This window comes from Notolepis coatsorum, assembly GCF_963971535.1.
Source record: "Notolepis coatsorum genome assembly, chromosome: 13".
NCBI classification, from domain to species: domain Eukaryota; kingdom Metazoa; phylum Chordata; class Actinopteri; order Aulopiformes; family Paralepididae; genus Notolepis; species Notolepis coatsorum.
The window spans coordinates 39,419,472-39,438,757 of record NC_140177.1 but is presented as its reverse complement, the minus strand read 5'-3'; the positions used below and the strand labels follow the sequence as shown (position 1 = coordinate 39,438,757).

At 42.3% G+C, this 19,286-nt stretch overlaps 1 protein-coding gene across 1 annotated transcript; it reads left to right on the top strand.

The window, feature by feature from the left end:
• Positions 1–437: 437 nt before the first annotated feature.
• LOC311239693 (ras-related protein Rab-11B-like) lies at positions 438–18,421 on the top strand. Its single transcript, XM_084328102.1, has 5 exons — positions 438–608; positions 6,624–6,819; positions 11,538–11,731; positions 12,901–12,981; positions 15,231–18,421. The coding sequence occupies exons 1-5, from the start codon at positions 569–571 to the stop codon at positions 15,374–15,376; spliced, it is 657 nt and encodes a 218-aa protein (XP_084184228.1). The 5' UTR covers positions 438–568; the 3' UTR covers positions 15,377–18,421.
• Positions 18,422–19,286: the final 865 nt, after the last annotated feature.

The following is a 19,286-nucleotide window of genomic DNA, read 5'->3' as shown; positions in this document are numbered from 1 at the left end:
GCTCATACAGAACCAAGCAGTTCACTGTAATGTACATGTACAGTACCTACTATAATTTAAGTTATATAACCTGAAACTTGAAAAGTGAAATATATGCAGTAGATATAAATATATAAATGTATATATGCGGTATATACAGCACTGTTGTACATCATACAGAGTATGGGTAGACTATTAGTACGAGGTAGGTAGTTAAGATTATTATGATTACTATGATTACAGTGTAGGGCAGGCGGCAGGTACATAGATGATACAGATGGTAATATTTACAATATTCTAATTGCAGTCTGTAGCTAAATTGTTTGGTCAATTACAGTTTTAAGCATAATGATCAGCATTTTCAAAGTCTATCTCATCTCAACGGCGGGAAACAGCGCCACCGTGTGGAAGGTATGAGGACCTCAAGGACTCCTCCCCTCCCTGCGGTCTCCTCCTGGTTTGACAGCCAACACACACTACTGGCGCATACAGTCTTTATTACTAAATCTATAACATTTCTATTGCATAGAAGGACAATCCAGACACAACGCGTCTTCAACATATCCTCTCCCGGAGACCAGGGTCTAGGATGGGCAACCGAGACGATGAATACGATTTCTTGTTCAAAGGTAAAATGATTTGATGACTGCATTCCTCTCCCGTTTTCTACCAGAGAGAGAGAGAGACAAGAGACCTTCTGTACATCTTATTGTTGCATCTTCCTGGGCTAACGATACATCACATATCTGGGGTTATTTATACGGATCGGGCTGTTTCGATGTACAGATGTTCTCAGAAAACACTGGTTTAGATTCCTTCACGAGTCACGACAACTGCTGTTGCAACATGCTGTCATTTTATTGTACCATTCAGCCCGCAGCTTTTATTTATAGGTGTATATTCATAGGCAGAGGATGCAACACCCTGTCCGCTGTCCTGTTCAACTTTCACCAACTCATAACGGGGAATTACAACGTCGATCGATAACGAGACGATTTCTCCCTCTTCCCGAGCGGTCTTCGTTCGCATGTGCTGCTGGGTGAATATTACAGAACAGAGCAGGTTGTTCATCGCGTTAAGCGTCACCTCATTATTGATCAATGTACTTCAACTTCGCCATAAGGACGGGCCCGCGGGCCATTAGGCCTAATTGACATTGAAGATGCATGCAGTGCCAATTAATAATAGGCCATTTTATTTTATATTATATGTGTTTTTTTTGCATATAATGACCGAGATCAATAGGTCTTTATTGAATATTTAAGAAAGACTGGCCTATATATATGTAGATATGTCTATTATTATTTAAATGCCTAGACTGGACGGTGGACCTGTAGTAGACAACAAGTTTATCTGAGGCATGTTGCATCTGTGATGCTGTGATGTTGATAACGGCTCCTGTCGCACATTAACGTGCTGGTCTGGAAGCCAACAGGCCATTAAGATGTAACAAAGTACCCTCTGTGGAGGAGAGAGCATCTGCTGGAGGAGAAGGCTCCTTCTATGTCTCTACCCCTCTCTCTCCTCTCCTTCTCTACCCCTCTCTCCTCTCCTTCTCTCTCCTTCTATCTCTCGCCTCTCCTTCTCTCTCCTGTCTCCCCCTTCTTCTCTCTCCTTCTCTACCCCTCTCTCCTCTCCTTCTCTCTCCTCTCTCCTTCTCTACCCCTCTCTCATTTCCTTCGCTCTCCATCTCTCTACCATTCTCTTTCCTCTCCTTCTCTCTCATTCTATCTCTCTACCTGTCTCTCTCCTCTTCTCTCTCCTTCTATCTCTCTACCCCTCACCTCCTTTTATCTCTCTACCCTTCTCTCTCATCTCCTTCTCTCTCCTTCTATCTCTCTCCTCTCCTTCTATCTCTCTACCCATAGGCGGCGTGTGCGCCGAACATTAGGGGAGGCTAGCGCTGAACGCGCAAAGTTTTTCCTTTTTTTTGTCAATACACACACCCACTAGGACTAGGCTATGCGAGGCGAGCCCCACTCATTTAATATATAGTGCAAATTAAGTGTTCAAATTAAGGCATACAATAATAGATTAACCATTGTCTTACCTTAATGCAGCAAAATGCGACGTTTCGTCTTGGCATCAATGATATTTTCTGCTTTAACTTTGTCTGTGAGATCACTTTCAACGTGAAGCAGACTCAGAGTTGACTGTCTCTCCTGGCGCATTGTTGTTCTTAGCCAGTTTCGGATGTGATGTGCCTCATTGCTGAGAAAGACCGTTCACAACTTGAATCATGGATCATTTGGATCTCATCATGCTTTGAAAACAATGTAGCTCTAAAAAGTTTCCACGATTTGATGAACTCTGACTCTCATCATGTCCTCTTAGACTTAGAGCAAGCCCTTGTATGCCAAGATAAAGCAACATACAGCCTCAGGTGATCCGTAGTTATGCCCAGGGGCAGCCCGGTGCAGCTTCTAACTTACTTTGTTTATATGACTTGTGATTGGCTACATTATTTAACCTGAGCCTACAGTACGCGTGATTGGGTACTGCAGCCTGTACTTGGAATGTTAAACGCCGCCACCTAGCCGATTGACACCTCCTTGGCCGTTGACACCTTGGCCGGCCAGCGGGCTGCAGCAGAAGACACACAATATAGTAGCCTATATAATGCTGCGCTGCAGCCTGCGCAGTGCGCACATATATTACATATACATATCAAAATTCCCAGCATAACATTTGATTTGGCCATTTGGGTAGGCCTAGCCTAGCCGTCATTACCCGCCGCCTATGTCTCTACCCCTCTCCTCTCATCTCCTTCTACCTCTCTACCCTTCTCTCTCATATCCTTCTCTCTCCTTCTACCTCTCTACCCCCTCTCCTCTCCTTCTATATCTCTACCCTTCTCTCCTCCCATCTCCTTCTATCTCTCTACCCCTCTCTCCTATCATCTCCTTCTATCTCTCTACCCCTCTCTCCTCCCATCTCCTTCTATCTCTCTACCCCTCTCTCCTATCATCTCCTTCTATCTCTCTACCCCTCTCTTTCCTCTCCTTCTATCTCTCTACCCCTCTCTCCTCTAATCTCCTTCTATCTATCTACCCCTCTCTCTCCTCTCCTATCTCTCTACCCCTCTCCTCTTATCTCCTTCTTTCTCTCTACCCCTCTCTCCACTCCCTCTATCTCTCTACTCCCCTCTCCTATCTCTCTACCCCTCTCTTTCCTCTCCTTCTATCTCTCTACCCCTCTCTCCTCTAATCTCCTTCTATCTATCTACCCCTCTCTCTCCTCTCCTATCTCTCTACCCCTCTCCTCTTATCTCCTTCTTTCTCTCTACCCCTCTCTCCACTCCCTCTATCTCTCTACTCCCCTCTCCTATCTCTCTATCCCTCTCTCTCCTCTCCTATCTCTATCCCTCTCTCTCTCCTTCTCTATATCACTCCCTCATCTCCTTCCATCTCTCTATCCCCCTCTCTCTTTCTATCTCTCTATCCCTCTCTTCTCTCCCATATACATATATCTCGATCACTCTCTCTCACATCTCTATCCCTCTCTCTCCTCTCCCTCTCTCTCCTCTCTGTCTATCTCCCTTGCTCTTCTCCTTCTCTCCCTCTCCTCTCTACTTTCCCCCTCTCTCCTTCTCTCTTCTCTTTCCTTATCTCTTCTCTCTCCTTCTCTCTTCTCTCTCCTCTCTTCGTTCCTCTACACCGGTAGGAACAGGAAGGGCAAAGCGGCCTAAAACTGTCGATTCAGGTTTTGATGGAGCCTGTTATCAGTTTCCTGCAGCCCAACCAGCGTGATGCCGACAGGGACAAAGTTCGGCTTTATTTCCTCTGGCGAGCGAGAGAGAGAGAGAGAGAGAGGAGAGAAGAGAGAAGAGAGAGAGAGAGAGAGAGAGAGAGAGAGAGAGAGAGAGAGAGAGAGAGAGAGAGAGAGAGAGAGAGAGAGAGAGAGAGAGAGAGAGAGAGAGAGAGAGAGAAAACAAAAGAGCTCCACCTCGGTCAGCTTGTTACCACCTCTCTCCCTCTCTCTCTCTCTCTCTCTCTGGTCTCTTCAGGCTAAATCAATCCCTTCTCCCTTATGACTCATTCAATAGAGCAACAGAGAACAACCAGGCCTGTTATTAATCAATCTGGATCCATTGTGCTTGTGTTTGCTGGATGCGTAGAGGCACCTCTGCACAAAAAGGGCAGTAAATTAGACCCAGGCAACTACCGCCCTGTTTCTATTCTTACCTCCATCTCGAAAGTCATGGAAATTTTTTTCTACGAACAGGTTGAAAAGTACCTAGCGGAAAAAAAATCAAATCTACGAATTCCAATCTGGCTTCAGAACATCCCACTCGGAACTAGACAAAATCTGCATATGGCTCGCTGATAACAAACTATCATTACACCTGGGTAAAACAGAGTTCATTCTCTTTGAATCAAATAACAAACTCAGCAAGACCGACGGCTTCTCAGTTACAGTGGGTGACAATATTGTCACAAGGAAAGATGAAATTACCTACCTTGGTTCCATCCTAGAGGCTAATCTTTCCTGTGACAAAATGGCATCCAATGTAATAAAAAAAAAAAAAACCAACGAACTCGATTCTTGTACCGGATCTCCTCTCTGGTAAACAAGAATACCCTGAAGACTCTGGCAGGAGCACTCATTCAAGGGTACTACTATGCTTGCACCTCATGGTACCAAAGCACCTCAAAGGCGTTAAAAACAAAATTACAAACATCTCAAAACAAACTGGTCAGACTACTGCTTGACCTTACTCCTAGAACCCACCTCACCCCTGCCCACTTTGACAACCTAGGATGGCTTAGAGTAGACGACAGAGTACAGCAACTTGCAATGGGCCTGGTCTACAAGATACACTACACGACCAAGGTACCCATGTACATGTCAAAATACTTCCCCAAGGTCAGTGAATACCACGATCACAACACCAGAGGGAGCTCCACAAATCATGTTAAACCCAGATTCGGCTCAAACAAGGGACTAAACACGTTTCGCAATTATGCCACATCAATGTGGAACGCCCTACCCAAAGCTGTAAAGGAATGTGAATCACTACCCACTTTCAAAACCACTCTCAAAGAACACCTAAGGGAGACTGCAATTCGAAACTGGACCCTGTAAATGTCCTAAGACAACCCCCTCCAACGTACAGTAAATGACCAAGTATGGTTTTGTCAATATTCCAATGTACAGTTTTTCTTGTACAGTTGTACAGTGTTCTCCACCCACCCCTCCTACCCCCCCCCCCCCCCACCCAACCCCACCCCACCTACCCAACCTCCCCCAATGTACAGTTTTTACGTCAAATGTATATACTCTCTTTTCTGGACTCTTTTTGTATCACAAACAGTACTGTATTTGCAAATCTGGTATGTCATAAATGTATAGATGTAGCAGTACTGTATCTGTATGTCATGTATGTCATATATGTCCTGATGAATTGAAAATGGGGGACCCTGATGTAAACAAGACGAAAGTCTTTCTCTGGTCTGCATCCCCTTAACCATATTGAGCTGTACTGTATTGTACCCATTCTGCAATCTGTTAATAAAGTTTTCAATCAATCAATCAATCAATCAATCAATCAATCAATCAATCAATCAATCAATCACTTTAATCACATAGTGTAACAGAGTGTAACAGGGTGTAGTAACAGAGTTTAACAGGGTGTAACAGGGTGTAACAGAGGGTGTAACAGTGTAACAGAGTGTAACAGGGTGTGGCAGGGTGTAACAGAGTGTGACAGGGTGTGACAGGGTGTAACATAGTGTAACAGGGTGTGGCAGGGTGTAACAGAGTGTGACAGAGTGTGACAGGGTGTAACAGGGTGTAACAGAGTGTGACAGAGTGTAACAGGGTGTAACAGAGTGTAACAGGGTATAACAGGGTGTAACAGAGGGTGACAGAGTGTAACAGGGTGTAACAGAGTGTAACAGGGTATAACAGGGTATAACAGGGTGTAACAGAGGGTGACAGAGTGTAACAGGGTGTGACAGAGTGTAACAGAGTTAAACAGGGTGTAACAGGGTGTAACAGAGGGTGTAACAGAGTGTAACTGCCATGACAGGGATTTCAAAATCATGTCAACGTCACATGAAAAGAAAAACAGCAAAAAACAACAGCGAATCAAATCAAAAACCTTTTTAAAAATCAATGGAATGTTCTGTTTGAATTTAACCCATGTCGGTTCCACATATGTTCAGTCTGTTTGATTAAATGCAATTACATTTGAAGAGTGACGTTTCTGACAGGTTCTCAAGATGTTTTCTGACATGTTCTCAAGATGTTCTCAAGATGTTTCAGTTTGATACAATACATTATTAAAGCCTTATTGTTTCAGTTTCATACAGGACAAGACATTATTAAAGCCTTATTGTTTCAGTTTCATACAAGACATTATTAATACTATCTATCTATATCTATCTATCTATCTATCTATCTATCTATCTATCTATCTATCTATCTATCTATCTATCTATCTATCTATCTATCTATCTATCTATCTATCTATCTATCTATCTATCTATCTATCTATCTATCTATCTATCTATCTATCTATTATCTACCTATCTCTCTATCTCTCTCTCTATCTATCTATATTTCTCTATCTCTCTCTCTCTCTATCTCTCTATCTCTATCTCTCTATCTATCTATCTTTCTATCTCTATCCATCCATCTAGTTGTGTTGATCGGGGACTCAGGCGTTGGGAAGAGCAACCTGCTGTCCAGGTTCACGAGGAACGAGTTCAACCTGGAGAGTAAGAGCACCATCGGCGTGGAGTTCGCCACGCGCAGCATCCAGGTGGACGGGAAGACCATCAAGGCTCAGATCTGGGACACGGCGGGACAGGAGCGCTACAGAGCCATCACCTCAGCGTGAGTCTGGAGCACAGGGAGGACCTCACTCCCCGAGGGCTGGACCATTCATCCACTTTTCATTTCATGATGAACACACTTTCTTCTTCCCACGATCAGTGGTGCAGTGGTGATTTCATAAGGGGTTGCACTGTGTTTTGTAATGACCCGTGCATGCGCATAAATGTTCCCTCGCGAATAAAGACGATGCCTAATTGCCTCTAGGAATGGAATCTAGGAATGGAATGTAACACATTTCCAGTGATGGGCAGTAGCTAGCTACAAGTAGCGACGCTACATAGCTTAACTACAATTCTCAGTAGCATACTGGTAGCTCGCTACTTTTTAACCAGGGTAGCGATCTCTGTAGCGGAGCTATTTATAGAACGAAGTAGTAACGTAGCGACGAGAAACGTTACACGCTACTTTCGGGAGAAACAGTCTAGACTAGAAGATCTGCGAGGAGAAAAAAAAACTCCCCGTAAAAAACCCACTATGATTGGTTGGTTTGTTTAGATATGAGTGACGACTCACGATTGGGTATGGTAGGCCAAAACATTACGGGTAGGCCTATCAGAGGCAGGATAGGGCGGGACTCCAGCCGCAAAGCAGGAAGTGAAAATCAAAACACAGACGTATTGAATGAATGCAATTTAACGGATTACATGAACCAGTCTGCGCGAAATGGCAGAGGGGTTCGATGGCATTGATGAAGATGATGATGTCAATAACAACAATGACTCTCCATGGCCCTATCTGGGACACATTTATGAGTTTGACTGAAAAAACGGCTAAAACATATGCTGCTCTCTCAACACGTCCAGCACTAACTTGAGGACACATTCAGGTGAGCTGATGAAAATCAACTGTTCCCAAACAGCGCACAAGTCAGTACACTTTGTCAACAGCTTTAACGAAGATAGCTGCTATCATGATGTTTCACTGTAGGCAGAAAATGAACAATATTATTGGGGTGGAGAAAAGAAAAAAAGAGGGAAAAGCAGTGGTTCTCAACCTGTGGGACAGGACCCCCAGGGGGGGTCCCCACATGATTTTGGGGCCATGGAATGTTTTGTGAGTTACATATTTAAATACATTTGGTCATTTAGCTGACACTTTCATTCAAAGCAACTTACAAATTGTGTACAACAAGTCAGTAGGAGTGGTACATATCTAGCAGCCAAGGATAAGTAGTATTGTTTGTCAGTGTCAAGCTTGAGTGTTATACTCTGAGTACATACTGTAGTAGTATAGACATATTAGCATAGTTGGTAGTAGTATATACATGGTAGCATAATACTAGTAAAATGAAGTCAAACAATTCAGATATTGAAGAAGTGTGTAATACAAGTTCATGTTAAAAGGATGACACAAAAAGCCAGACCGAGGGCTTGTTTCAGTTTTATAATAAACAATCAAACTGAGAATTTTTTTTCCTGCCTATTTGTTTGGTGGAAACTTGGTCACGAAGTAAAAAAAAAGTAGTGCCGATGTAGCTAGCTATTTTTGCCATGTTCTTGTAGTGTAGCTTGCTACATTTATCTGGGGATAGCTTCCATTGTAGTTGAGCTATATTTAATCGAGAGTAACTTGTAGTGTAGCTTGCTACATTTTCCAAGTAGCTTGCCCATCACTGCACATTTCATTCACAGGATTTGTGTGAATGGTCCAACTGTAGTATTTGAACACACCTGACGACCTGAGCTATTGTTATGCAACGTAGCCAGGTGGGTACTTGGCGCAGAGTCGAGTGGAAATTCTTGTGTGCATGCGTGTGCACATCCGTGCATGTGCGTGCACATGCTCCTGCTCAAAAAGCAGATGGAATGGTGTGCAACCACATCCCATGACCACTGCACCACTGCCCACGATCATGAAAACAAGATAATCGAAATTAAAAGATTACTGGCCAGCAGCGTAACTAGTAAGAGTATGTAAGGGATATGTACAGATATAGATATAGTATTTACAGATATATAAAAGGATTATATACAGGTATGTACAGACAGATGTGGATATATATACAGTATATCTAGATCACTGCATAACTCATAAATGTTCAGACACGCTAAATCTTTGTTGGTGATCGTTATTAGTAATTAGTGTAAACACCCAATTCAAGTGAATTTAAATCTAATTTGATTGAGGATGTCTGGATTTTGTACACATGTTTGCTCTGTTGGACAAAGAGGCAGCTCTGGGTAGGAATGTGTTAAAAACGGCCACATACAGGCGTAGAGGCAGCTCTGGGTAGGAATGGGTTAAAAACTGTCACATACAGGCGTAGAGGCAGCTCTGTGTAGGAGTGTGTTTCAGGCTGTGTGACATACAGGCGTAGAGGCAGCTCTGTGTAGGAGTGTGTTTCAGGCTGTGTGACATACAGGCGTAGAGGCAGCTCTGTGTAGGAATGTGTTTCAGGCTGTGGCGTACAGGTGTAGAGGCAGCTCTATGTTGGAGTGTGTTTAAGACTGTGTGACGTACAGGCAGCGCTGTGTAGGAGTGTGTTTCAGGCTGTGTGACGTACAGGCAGCTCTGTGTAGGAGTGCGTTTCAGGCTGTGTGACGTACAGGCAGCTCTGTGTAGAAGTGTGTTTCAGGCTGTGTGTGACGTACAGGCAGCTCTGTGTAGGAGTGTGTTTCAGGCTGTGTGACGTACAGGCAGCTCTGTGTAGGAGTGTGTTTCAGGCTGTGTGACATACAGGCAGCTCTGTGTAGGAGTGTGTTTCAGGCTGTGTGACGTACAGGCAGCTCTGTGTAGGAATGTGTTTCAGGCTGTGTGACGTACAGGCATAGAGACAGCTCTGTGTAGGAGTGTGTTTCAGGCTGTGTGACGTACAGGCATAGAGACAGCTCTGTGTAGGAATGTGTTTCAGGCTGTGGCTAGCATGACACTTGTCACAAGAGAAAGCTATAGTCCTGGATAGCATGACACCTGTCACACTATTGTCCTGGCTAGCATGACACCTGTCACAAGAGAAAGCTATAGTCCTGGCTAGCATGACACCTGTCACAAGAGAAAGCTATAGTCCTGGCTAGCATGACACCTGTCACAAGAGAAAGCTATAGTCCTGGCTAGCATGACACCTGTCACAAGAGAAAGCTATAGTCCTGGCTAGCATGAGACTATAGAAAGCTATAAAAAGTCACGGGAGAAAGCTGTAGTCCTGGCTAAACATATATATACGTATACACCAGGAAAAATAAAATAAAAGATTACAGACGTTATCGTAATGAGCGTGAACACTGTTGATTAGTGTGTAATCTTGAAATATGAGATGTTTTTCACCAAATCCAGAGTTATCCATCTTCCATCACGCCAGTCTTCCATATTCCATCACGCCAGTCTTCCATCACGCCAGTCTTCCATCCAGGGGTGTAGCTCCAGATTCTGGGCCCCATGAAAGAATCTATTTGTAGGCCCCCAGTGAATGCGAGCGCGCGTAAGCGCGCAAGCGAAATCTTTTTTGGCAATTTTTTTATTGATGAAAACGCATAATATGGTTTTTACCTATACATTCGGATCAGCAGTTCAGCACCTGCACTGTTGGTGGGTGAGCCTAGTAAAGGATGTCGCATTGCGTTCATCTTCAATGAATGGACCAATGCAATAGTCTACCAAAGCCCCCCCTCTCTCTCTATATATCTCACACACACACACACACACACACACACACACACACACACACACACACACACACACACACACACACACACACACACACACACACACACACACACACACACACACACACGCACACTTCAGAAACAAACATAGTATCAATGAGAGCATCAATAATACACCTGAGTGATGTCTAGTAAAAAAAATAAAAATAATTTTTTTTTTTTTTTTTGGGCCCCTCCCCCCCAGTGCTGGGCCCTTGGAATCATCCTAAGCTACCCCCCCCCAGCTACGCCCCTGCGTTCCATCACACCAAACCACATAAGAAATCCTGGGCAGAGTAGAATAGAATTCCCTTTCATTTCCAATTCCGTTCATCTCTGTGTTTTCACCTGGAGACCAGCGCTGACACATCCAGCTGTCAGACACTGCAGATCAAACGCTACAGACGTCTTTGTTGCCACTTTATCATTTTAGTATGTTCTGTTTGTGAGCCAGAAACAAAGAGGAACAGTATCGTCAGCGACCCGTTTGTTTCAGTTCACAGGAAAAATAGAACAACATTTACATTTGCTTTTATTCAAAGCGATGTACAAGTACAATAAGTCAGCAGGAAGGGTACAACTCTTGCAGCTAAGGGACTGTGGTATTGTTCATCTAGCAGTGTTGAACCTCAAGTGCTACACTCTTGAGTGCATAGTAGTACAGACATATTAGCATAGTAGATAGTAGTATAGATAGATATATTAGCATAGTAGGTAGTAGTATAGACATATTAGCATAGTAGGTATTAGTATAGACATATTAACATAGTAGATAGTAGTATAGACATATTAGCATAGTAGATAGTATATGCATAGTAGCATAGTAGGTAGTAGTATAGGCATAGTAGCATAGTAGGTAGTAGTATAGGCATAGTAGCATAGTAGGTAGTAGTATAGGTATAGTAGCATAGTAGGTAGTAGTATAGGTATAGTAGCATAGTACATTGGCTGTTTTCTGGTTAGCAAGACAGATGAGTGACAGGGGCGTCGACCCAGATAACGTTCATTATTATAACGTTCATTATTTTAACATACTTTATCATAACATTCATTATTATAACACATGTCTTCCTGCAGGTACTATAGAGGGGCGGTGGGCGCCCTCCTGGTCTATGACATCGCTAAGCACCTAACCTACGAGAACGTGGAGCGCTGGCTGAAGGAGCTGAGGGACCACGCCGACAACAACATCGTCATCATGCTGGTGGGCAACAAGAGCGACCTGCGCCACCTCAGGGCCGTGCCCACGGACGAGGCCCGTGCCTTCGCAGGTAACCACACCAGTCCTGCTGTGGGAGGTAGCTTACACATGTGACCGAGCCCAGCAGGTAACCATACCAGTCCTGCTGTGGGAGGTAGCTTACACATGTGACCGAGCCCAGCAGGTAACCACACCAGTCCTGCTGTGGGAGGTAGCTTACACTTGTGATCGAGCCCAGCAGGTAACCGCAGGTTTTCAATGGTGGAGGGGACACCTGGGGGCGTGGTCAGTGGCGTCGTTTCAGTAAAAGCCAAGATATGGCAAGGAGGGAGGGTGGCTGTTGCGGCCGGTGCTACGTATAGTTGTACGGTCGCAGGGGTGGGGGGAGGGGAGGGGAGTTATTTTTTTTTAAATCAGTTTAAATCAGCAATAGTCAATTTTGGTGAGTTGTTTCTATACAATTCACTTATGAGTCATAACGCTGCGCGAGTCTCGGAACGTGCGTACTGCGTTGTGTGTGAGAGAGAGAGAGAGAGAGAGAGAGAGAGAGAGAGAGAGAGAGAGAGAGAGAGAGAGAGAGAGAGAGAGAGAGAGATATCACGCTATTTATTATCTACAATGTATAAAACAACAGCCTAGAGGCTTTTAAATACAACAAGGTCATAGACAGATATTTCACAGACACCAAGCAATGCTGTTGCATTTCATGGCAATCACACAGACCATCGTTCACACCAAACTTTGAGGGGAGGGGTGCTATGTATTTGAGCACACCTGACGACATGGGCTGTTGTTATGCAAAGACAGGTGGCCAGGTCAGTACTTGGCATGTGTACACAAAAATGCGACTTGTCCCTCGCCGGGTGCTCACCTGGCTACTTGTCTTTGCATGACAATGGCTCAGGTCGTCAGAGACCTGAGCTCAGAGATGGAACAAGCAGCCGTTTTCCGTGTGGTCCTAGTGCCACGTTGCGTCACCGTTTATTATCGTGTAACATTGTTTTGGACGGTAAAAAAGTGCAGGGGACAATAACTGCCTTCTGAAAACATGCAGGGGACATGTCCCCCGTGCCCCCCCCTCCCTTAATTATGCCCCTGCTCACACATCCCTTACCTACTCTTACTAGTTACGCTGCTGGTCAGTATGACTTACTACCATAGTGTCTTTATACCTGTACCACTGGACATATTAATACTACAACTCTGTACACTAATGGTGTGTCTCTGTCCTCACGACAGAAAAGAACACTCTGTCCTTCATAGAGACCTCAGCCTTGGACTCCACAAACGTAGAGGAAGCCTTCAAGAACATCCTGACAGGTACTGTATGGACTGTTAAATAAAACATGCCTTTACAGTTAAATAAAACATCAATATACCCCTTTAGAGTTAGGTAAATGTCATTATATACCTTTACAGTTAAGAATGAATTTCAATAAATTCCTTCACAGTTACAGTAGGTACAGTAAATGTCAATATATCCCTTTACAGTTAAAGGCCCACTTGCAGGTTAAACCCTACTCTTCAATTATGGGTAGTTTACATCATTGGTATCTAATTTCATTATTTATTTTTTTCCATTTGACGCAGGAAATTCCACTCAGAAAGGGTTAAAAATGTCGACTGTCGTGAACCATTTTAAATTGGGGCATGTAGAAGAGTTTCGGGAACGAGTAAAATGTGCAGGTCCTCTTCTCAGATCTGTGGGGCAAAGCACTGCACACATCATGCCGGCTAGCAAGCTACACGTCACGGCATGTTGATACGATAGTAGCCCCTTTCATGACTGATGCACTCGGTGCATCACAGTCACGAAACGGCTACCACGATAGCTAACTAACGTTACCGTTACAAGCTCAAACACCTTATAACTACTACTACTGTCGTGTCCATAAGTTCCCTGGCAGAATAGTTTGTTTGTGAGGACAAAGGTATACAGGAGTTAGGAGTTTCGAGAATGCCGGCTAGCAAGCTAGCTACTAACGTTATATACACAATATGTACAATGACACAATGATTTACATTAGTATTTACAAATATGGTAATGTGGTTGTGGCTTTTACAAATAGTGGTTAGCTTTAGAGATAAATGGCTATGATCACGGAGCAATAGTGTTAGGTGAAACAGATACTAGATCCTCTGCTAGTAGTAACAAGAAGGCTCTGCTTCCTGCCACTACCTGCGTGTGATTCTCAGTGCCCCTCGCTGCCCTGATACCTTGTGTGACGTCATCATTAAGATGACACACACACGCTATGAAACATGGATTAAAATATGCATGTGGTTGTGGTTGGGCAGACAAAATGTTGGGTCAATTTCGATAATTTTTTTCCCCTCTTCATGAAAGTCACCGTTGGCCTAGTCCACATTGTTATTGTTTATTTTCAGAAAATCTGCCTAAAAGTACATGCCCAAGTAAATGGAAGATTGCTCCACTTCTACAAGGGCAATTAGCATGTTCTTGGTATCTAGGACCATCTATGGACCTCATGGAATGTATTCCCAATATTATGTATGTTACTATGCTTGAGTAAAGTGTAATGAAACACTTTTTTCTTTGCATCTTTGATGGTGAATAACACCATGCTAACATTTAGGTCGGCGGAATTTCAATTCCAATTGCGGGACCCTACAGCGTAAAACATCAATATATCCCTTTACAGTTAATTAAACATCAACATATCTCTTTACAATTAAGTAAAACATTTCAATATATCCCTTTACAGTAAAGTAAAACGTAAATATATCCCTTCACAGTTAAAAAGGTCAATATATACTGTGATGGATCACGGTCTATGTGGGTTTGGTTTTAGTTTATTCCTGTGTGCTTTCGATGTATTTGGGGTTTTCGCTGGTGAGCTGTCAATCACCAGACACCAGTTAATTGCCATGCAGCATAGTAGGTGTGTGGGCTTAATTGCCACCTGATTGGTGTCAGGTGTGCAGTGCCTTTAAGTAGGCTTGATTTCCTCTGTTGAGCTGCTTGTTCATTTCATGTTTCCCTCAGTAGTAGAGGAGTGTCTTGAGTACATGTTTCTAGGGTTTTCTCTGTCTGTAGTGCTTTTGGTTTCCCGTTTGTTTTCAACTGCTAGGCAGTGGTGGTTATTTGGGGGTCTTTCCCCATTTATTTTATCCTGGTGTTTTGTGTTTTCTATAGTTTTTATTTTTATTTATTTCAGTTTTCTTGTGTTTTCCCTCGCCCTATCTCCTCGCTCTGCGATTCCAGTGGTTACCCCCCTGGGGTAACTTTAAGATTCCCTCCTTTTGTGTGTGTCTGCGTGTATGTCCTACACCCCCTCCCCAATTCTGACAATATCCCTTTACAGTTAAGTAAAAAGGTCAATATATCCCTTCACAGTTAGGTAAAACATCAATATATCCCTTTACAGTTAAGTAAAACATCAATATATCCCTTTACAGTTAAGTAAAATGTCAATATATCTCTTTACAGTTAAGTACTTGTATCAAGCAGTGAAAACACAACATTTTTGGAATCTGAATTGATCAGTATTGATCCACGTCACAGTGACTGTCTCTCTTGTCCTCTGTCATTATAAAAACAAATACAGAAATCTACCGAATCGTATCGCAGAAGCAGATCGCGGAGCGGTCCGCCCACGACGAGTCCCCCGGAAACAACGTGGTGGACATTAGGGTTCCGCCCACCACAGAGGGCCAGCGGGGGAGCAAACTGCAGTGCTGTCAGAACCTGTAACCCACGGCTACCCTCTGTCAGACCCGGGGCAATTAGTTCACTGGAATATGTTGAATTACTTTCAGCTTTTGTTTGTTTTTTGTCTACATAGGGTGGTAAGATGGGTAGAATCTGCACCTTTGGGGCGATCCAGTCACTTCCAAGTACCTCAGACGGAGAACTATATAACACTGTTTTAAGTTTTTAGAGGATCAATGTTATCAAACTTTAAAAAAGGTAAGTTAGAGTGTTGAGTCCATTCATAGTTAAAGACAGTAGAGGTTGAGTACTTTATTATCTAAAGATGGTAAGTCAGAGTGTTGTGTTCATTCATAGTTAAAGACAGTAGAGGTTGAGTACTTTATTATCTAAAGATGGTAAGTTAGAGTGTTGTGTTCATTCATAGTTAAAGACAGTAGAGGTTGAGTACTTTATTATCTAAATATGGTAAGTTAGGGTGTTGTGTTCATTAAAGACAGTAGAGGTTGAGTACTTTATTATCTAAAGATGGTGAGTTAGTGTGTTGTGTTCATTCATAGTTAAAGACAGTAGAGGTTGAGTACTCTATTATCTAAAGATGGTGAGTTAGTGTGTTGTGTTCATTCATAGTTAAAGACAGTAGAGGTTGAGTACTCTATTATCTAAAGATGGTAAGTTAGAGTGTTGTGTTCATTCATAGTTAAAGATGGTAGAGGTTGAGTACTTTCTTGTGATACACCAGTCACACTTTCAAGTGATATAGATTGACTTTACAACTGCAAATACATGGGCTGTCTGAAAACAACAACTTAAAACTGAGTTATATGGTTCTTCAATGCGAGACTTCAGACTCTAAAAGATAAGTAATTGAATTTATTTCAAATAGAAATTCCATCCAGGTCTGCGTGCTTCAGAAACAGTTATGGTGGCAGAGTTGAATTCTTCAGACTAAGAACCCTCCAAGTCCATCTACTGTATTTAGACGAGATAGATGCCTGGCTGCAGACAGCAGAGGTTGTGCACCTCAGGTGATGTATAAAATGTACACTCCAAATGATTTAGTTTGAGCACAAAGATGCAGATTTCATATTTCAAACCTTTATTTAAACTCGAAAGGCAACAGAGGTTTCCCTCATTTACAGTCACGTTGAGTGTACATAAATGTAAAGCAAAAAAAAGCATATAAAATCACACAACATATAAAATCATAACAAAGAGACAACAAGACGAGGATAACGTACAACTTGATTGACAAAGGTTGGAGTTCAAGGTTTAAACTGCAACAGAGGAGACTGAGGATCTCAAGCGGACTGTTGGAGTTCATTCCATGAGCTAGAGGGGCATCATAGAGAAATGCAGATTTACCCTGTTCAGAGCAAACTCTGGGGAACTTAAGGTAAGATGTACGGCTGTCTTAAATACTTTGAAGCTTTGTTCGATGGGCACGGGATTCGAATGGGAACATTTTAATATATTATCCCCCCTCCCTCCTGCAAAATCTTGCGCCTCCAATGCAACGGACAAAGGTTGCAACATAATTATGTAATGTAATGTTGTTGGCTGTGTAACGGAGAGCAGTCGCCCAGGCAGTGCAGCTCCCGACTCATTATTAATTTAATTAATTAAATCCAATCCACTTTATTTATAGAGCACATTTAAAAACAACAAAGTTGACCAAAGTGCTGTACAAGTCCCACAACATAAGATCAAAAAAATAAAAATAATAATAATTTCGTATTTTTATCTCGAAGCTTCGAATTAAAATCGAATATCGGCCCGAAGCTTCGATTGCCATAAAAAGCTTCGAAGGTCAGCCCTAGTAAGATGTGATGGCTTGTTAAAAAAAATATATATATATATAGAATATATGAAAACGGGCCCAAGGATTCTTGTCTGAAGGATTGAATTGTCCGACCATAGAACTACAGGTTTGGGAGGTTTCCTGTGGCTCAGTGGTAGACAGCCTCCAGCAGGTGTGTCTCAGTGAAAAAGTGTCATGGTATTTCCAAAAAGGCATCATGAAATACCACGATATTACCATCAGTATACCGGTTCAAACTGGATCACACCATCGTATTATTTAGGCAAAAGTCTTACCGTAAGGTGATACGTGACTTTTACCACAGTGAATTATGTATACGACATGGTAAAACTAAAATGACCATCAAACTACCGTGATACTTTTCTTTTGTGAGGGGAGCGCCTTCATATCCATCTTGATATTCCAACATTATTTCAAATGCTTGAGGATTCCGTTCATGAGTAAGTGAATATTATAGCATTTACAACAGGAGGTCATCATGTCCAGACTAGTAGAAAGCTGAATGTTATCAGGGCTGATGTGAACCTGGGAGACGTTATCCCATCGCGTGTCGGTTTCGTTTCCGTGGGAATAATATTTACAATATTCTGTTGAGTCCTTTTGTGTCTGAGGGTATTCGTGGCATTCGGTATATGAAGATGCATTATACAGTAAACATGTCTGATGATTTTCGGGGGGGGGGAGAACCATGTAGACTCAAACCAAGTAGAATTTTGTGGGAGTAAGCCGCCATTTAACGGTGAGTCTAAACGGTTGTCCCGTTACATGTAACAGTAAGAGACCATTTTGACTCAAATGTCCCCCCCCCCCCCGATAACCTTTATTGACAAAATCTGGCATTACAATAACACGTTGGTTACATGTCTATATTACAAAATGAGTTATTACACATTTTACTGAAAATAAAGAAGAAATAAATACATTAAGATGTCTAAAGAGAAATCTTTAGTATTTGTTTTTCTTTTTTTTTTTATACATTTCAATGCTTTGACTAATGTTAAATCACACGCTTATTCCATGAAACTGGTTGAGTCTAGTCTACGTGGTTCTGGTCTTACTGGTGTGGCTTTTAACTGGGAATGGTGTTGTGGTGTTTCTGGGCTGCTCCCCTCTTCCTCCTCTCTCCTCTTCATCATCTCTGAACCCTGCGGAGCTGCTGCTGCTGATTTCATTTTGTGTAAAATATTTTATATTTTCTTTTTTTGTTTTGATAGCTTGTCTGCTCACACATACATTATATTAATGCCATGAAATAAAATTTTACAATATTACCTCTGTGTCGTTTGCGGTGACATACCTGTTAATTGCCCTGTGAAGTCAACATCCAATCAGAACAACATACCTGTGAAGTCAACATCCAATCAGAACGACATACCTGTGAAGTCAACATCCAATCAGAACGACATACTGCGTGTGGTTCTCAACACAAGGGCCCAGGACTGGTGTTGTTTCAAGTTTTGTTTTATTTGTCACATATAAGGTACATTACAGTGAAATGCTTGGTTCTGTATGAGCCTCATGAGATTTAGCTTCATACAGTAAAAAAAAGTACGAATAAAGACCAAACACTATACAATATACAAAACTAAAGTACAAAATGCAACAGAAATGCTAAAATTAGGTAAAGATGTAGTGCAAATCTTTTAGTAATACATATATATATTTATATACATATATATATGTATAAAAGTTCAAGTTTCTTTAATAGTTGTCATACAGAAGTACAGAATACTTTTATAAATCAAATCAAATCAAATCAAATTTATTTATAGGGCCCGACAACACACGTTAATGTCCCCATGGGCCGTACAGGTCTTCTTTAAACAAGTTTAAGAAGACAACATAACAATAAGTCAAGAACAGAACAAGAACACCATAGGGTCCAAACATTTTTTAGATGAATGCAAATAAATGAAAGAATGCAAGCACTCCCAGACATACCCCACGCGAAGGTAAGGAAAAACTCACTAAAACCTAACAATAGGGAAAAAAGCTCCACAGGCAATGTGGAGGAGAGAAACCTTAGAAGGGCCGTTCAAGGGGGGATCTCCCTTCTTAGATGTCGGTGATAGTAGTGTTGCAGACGGACAGTTGGTAAGCATGCACTCATGTGTGTAGTGAAACACAGAT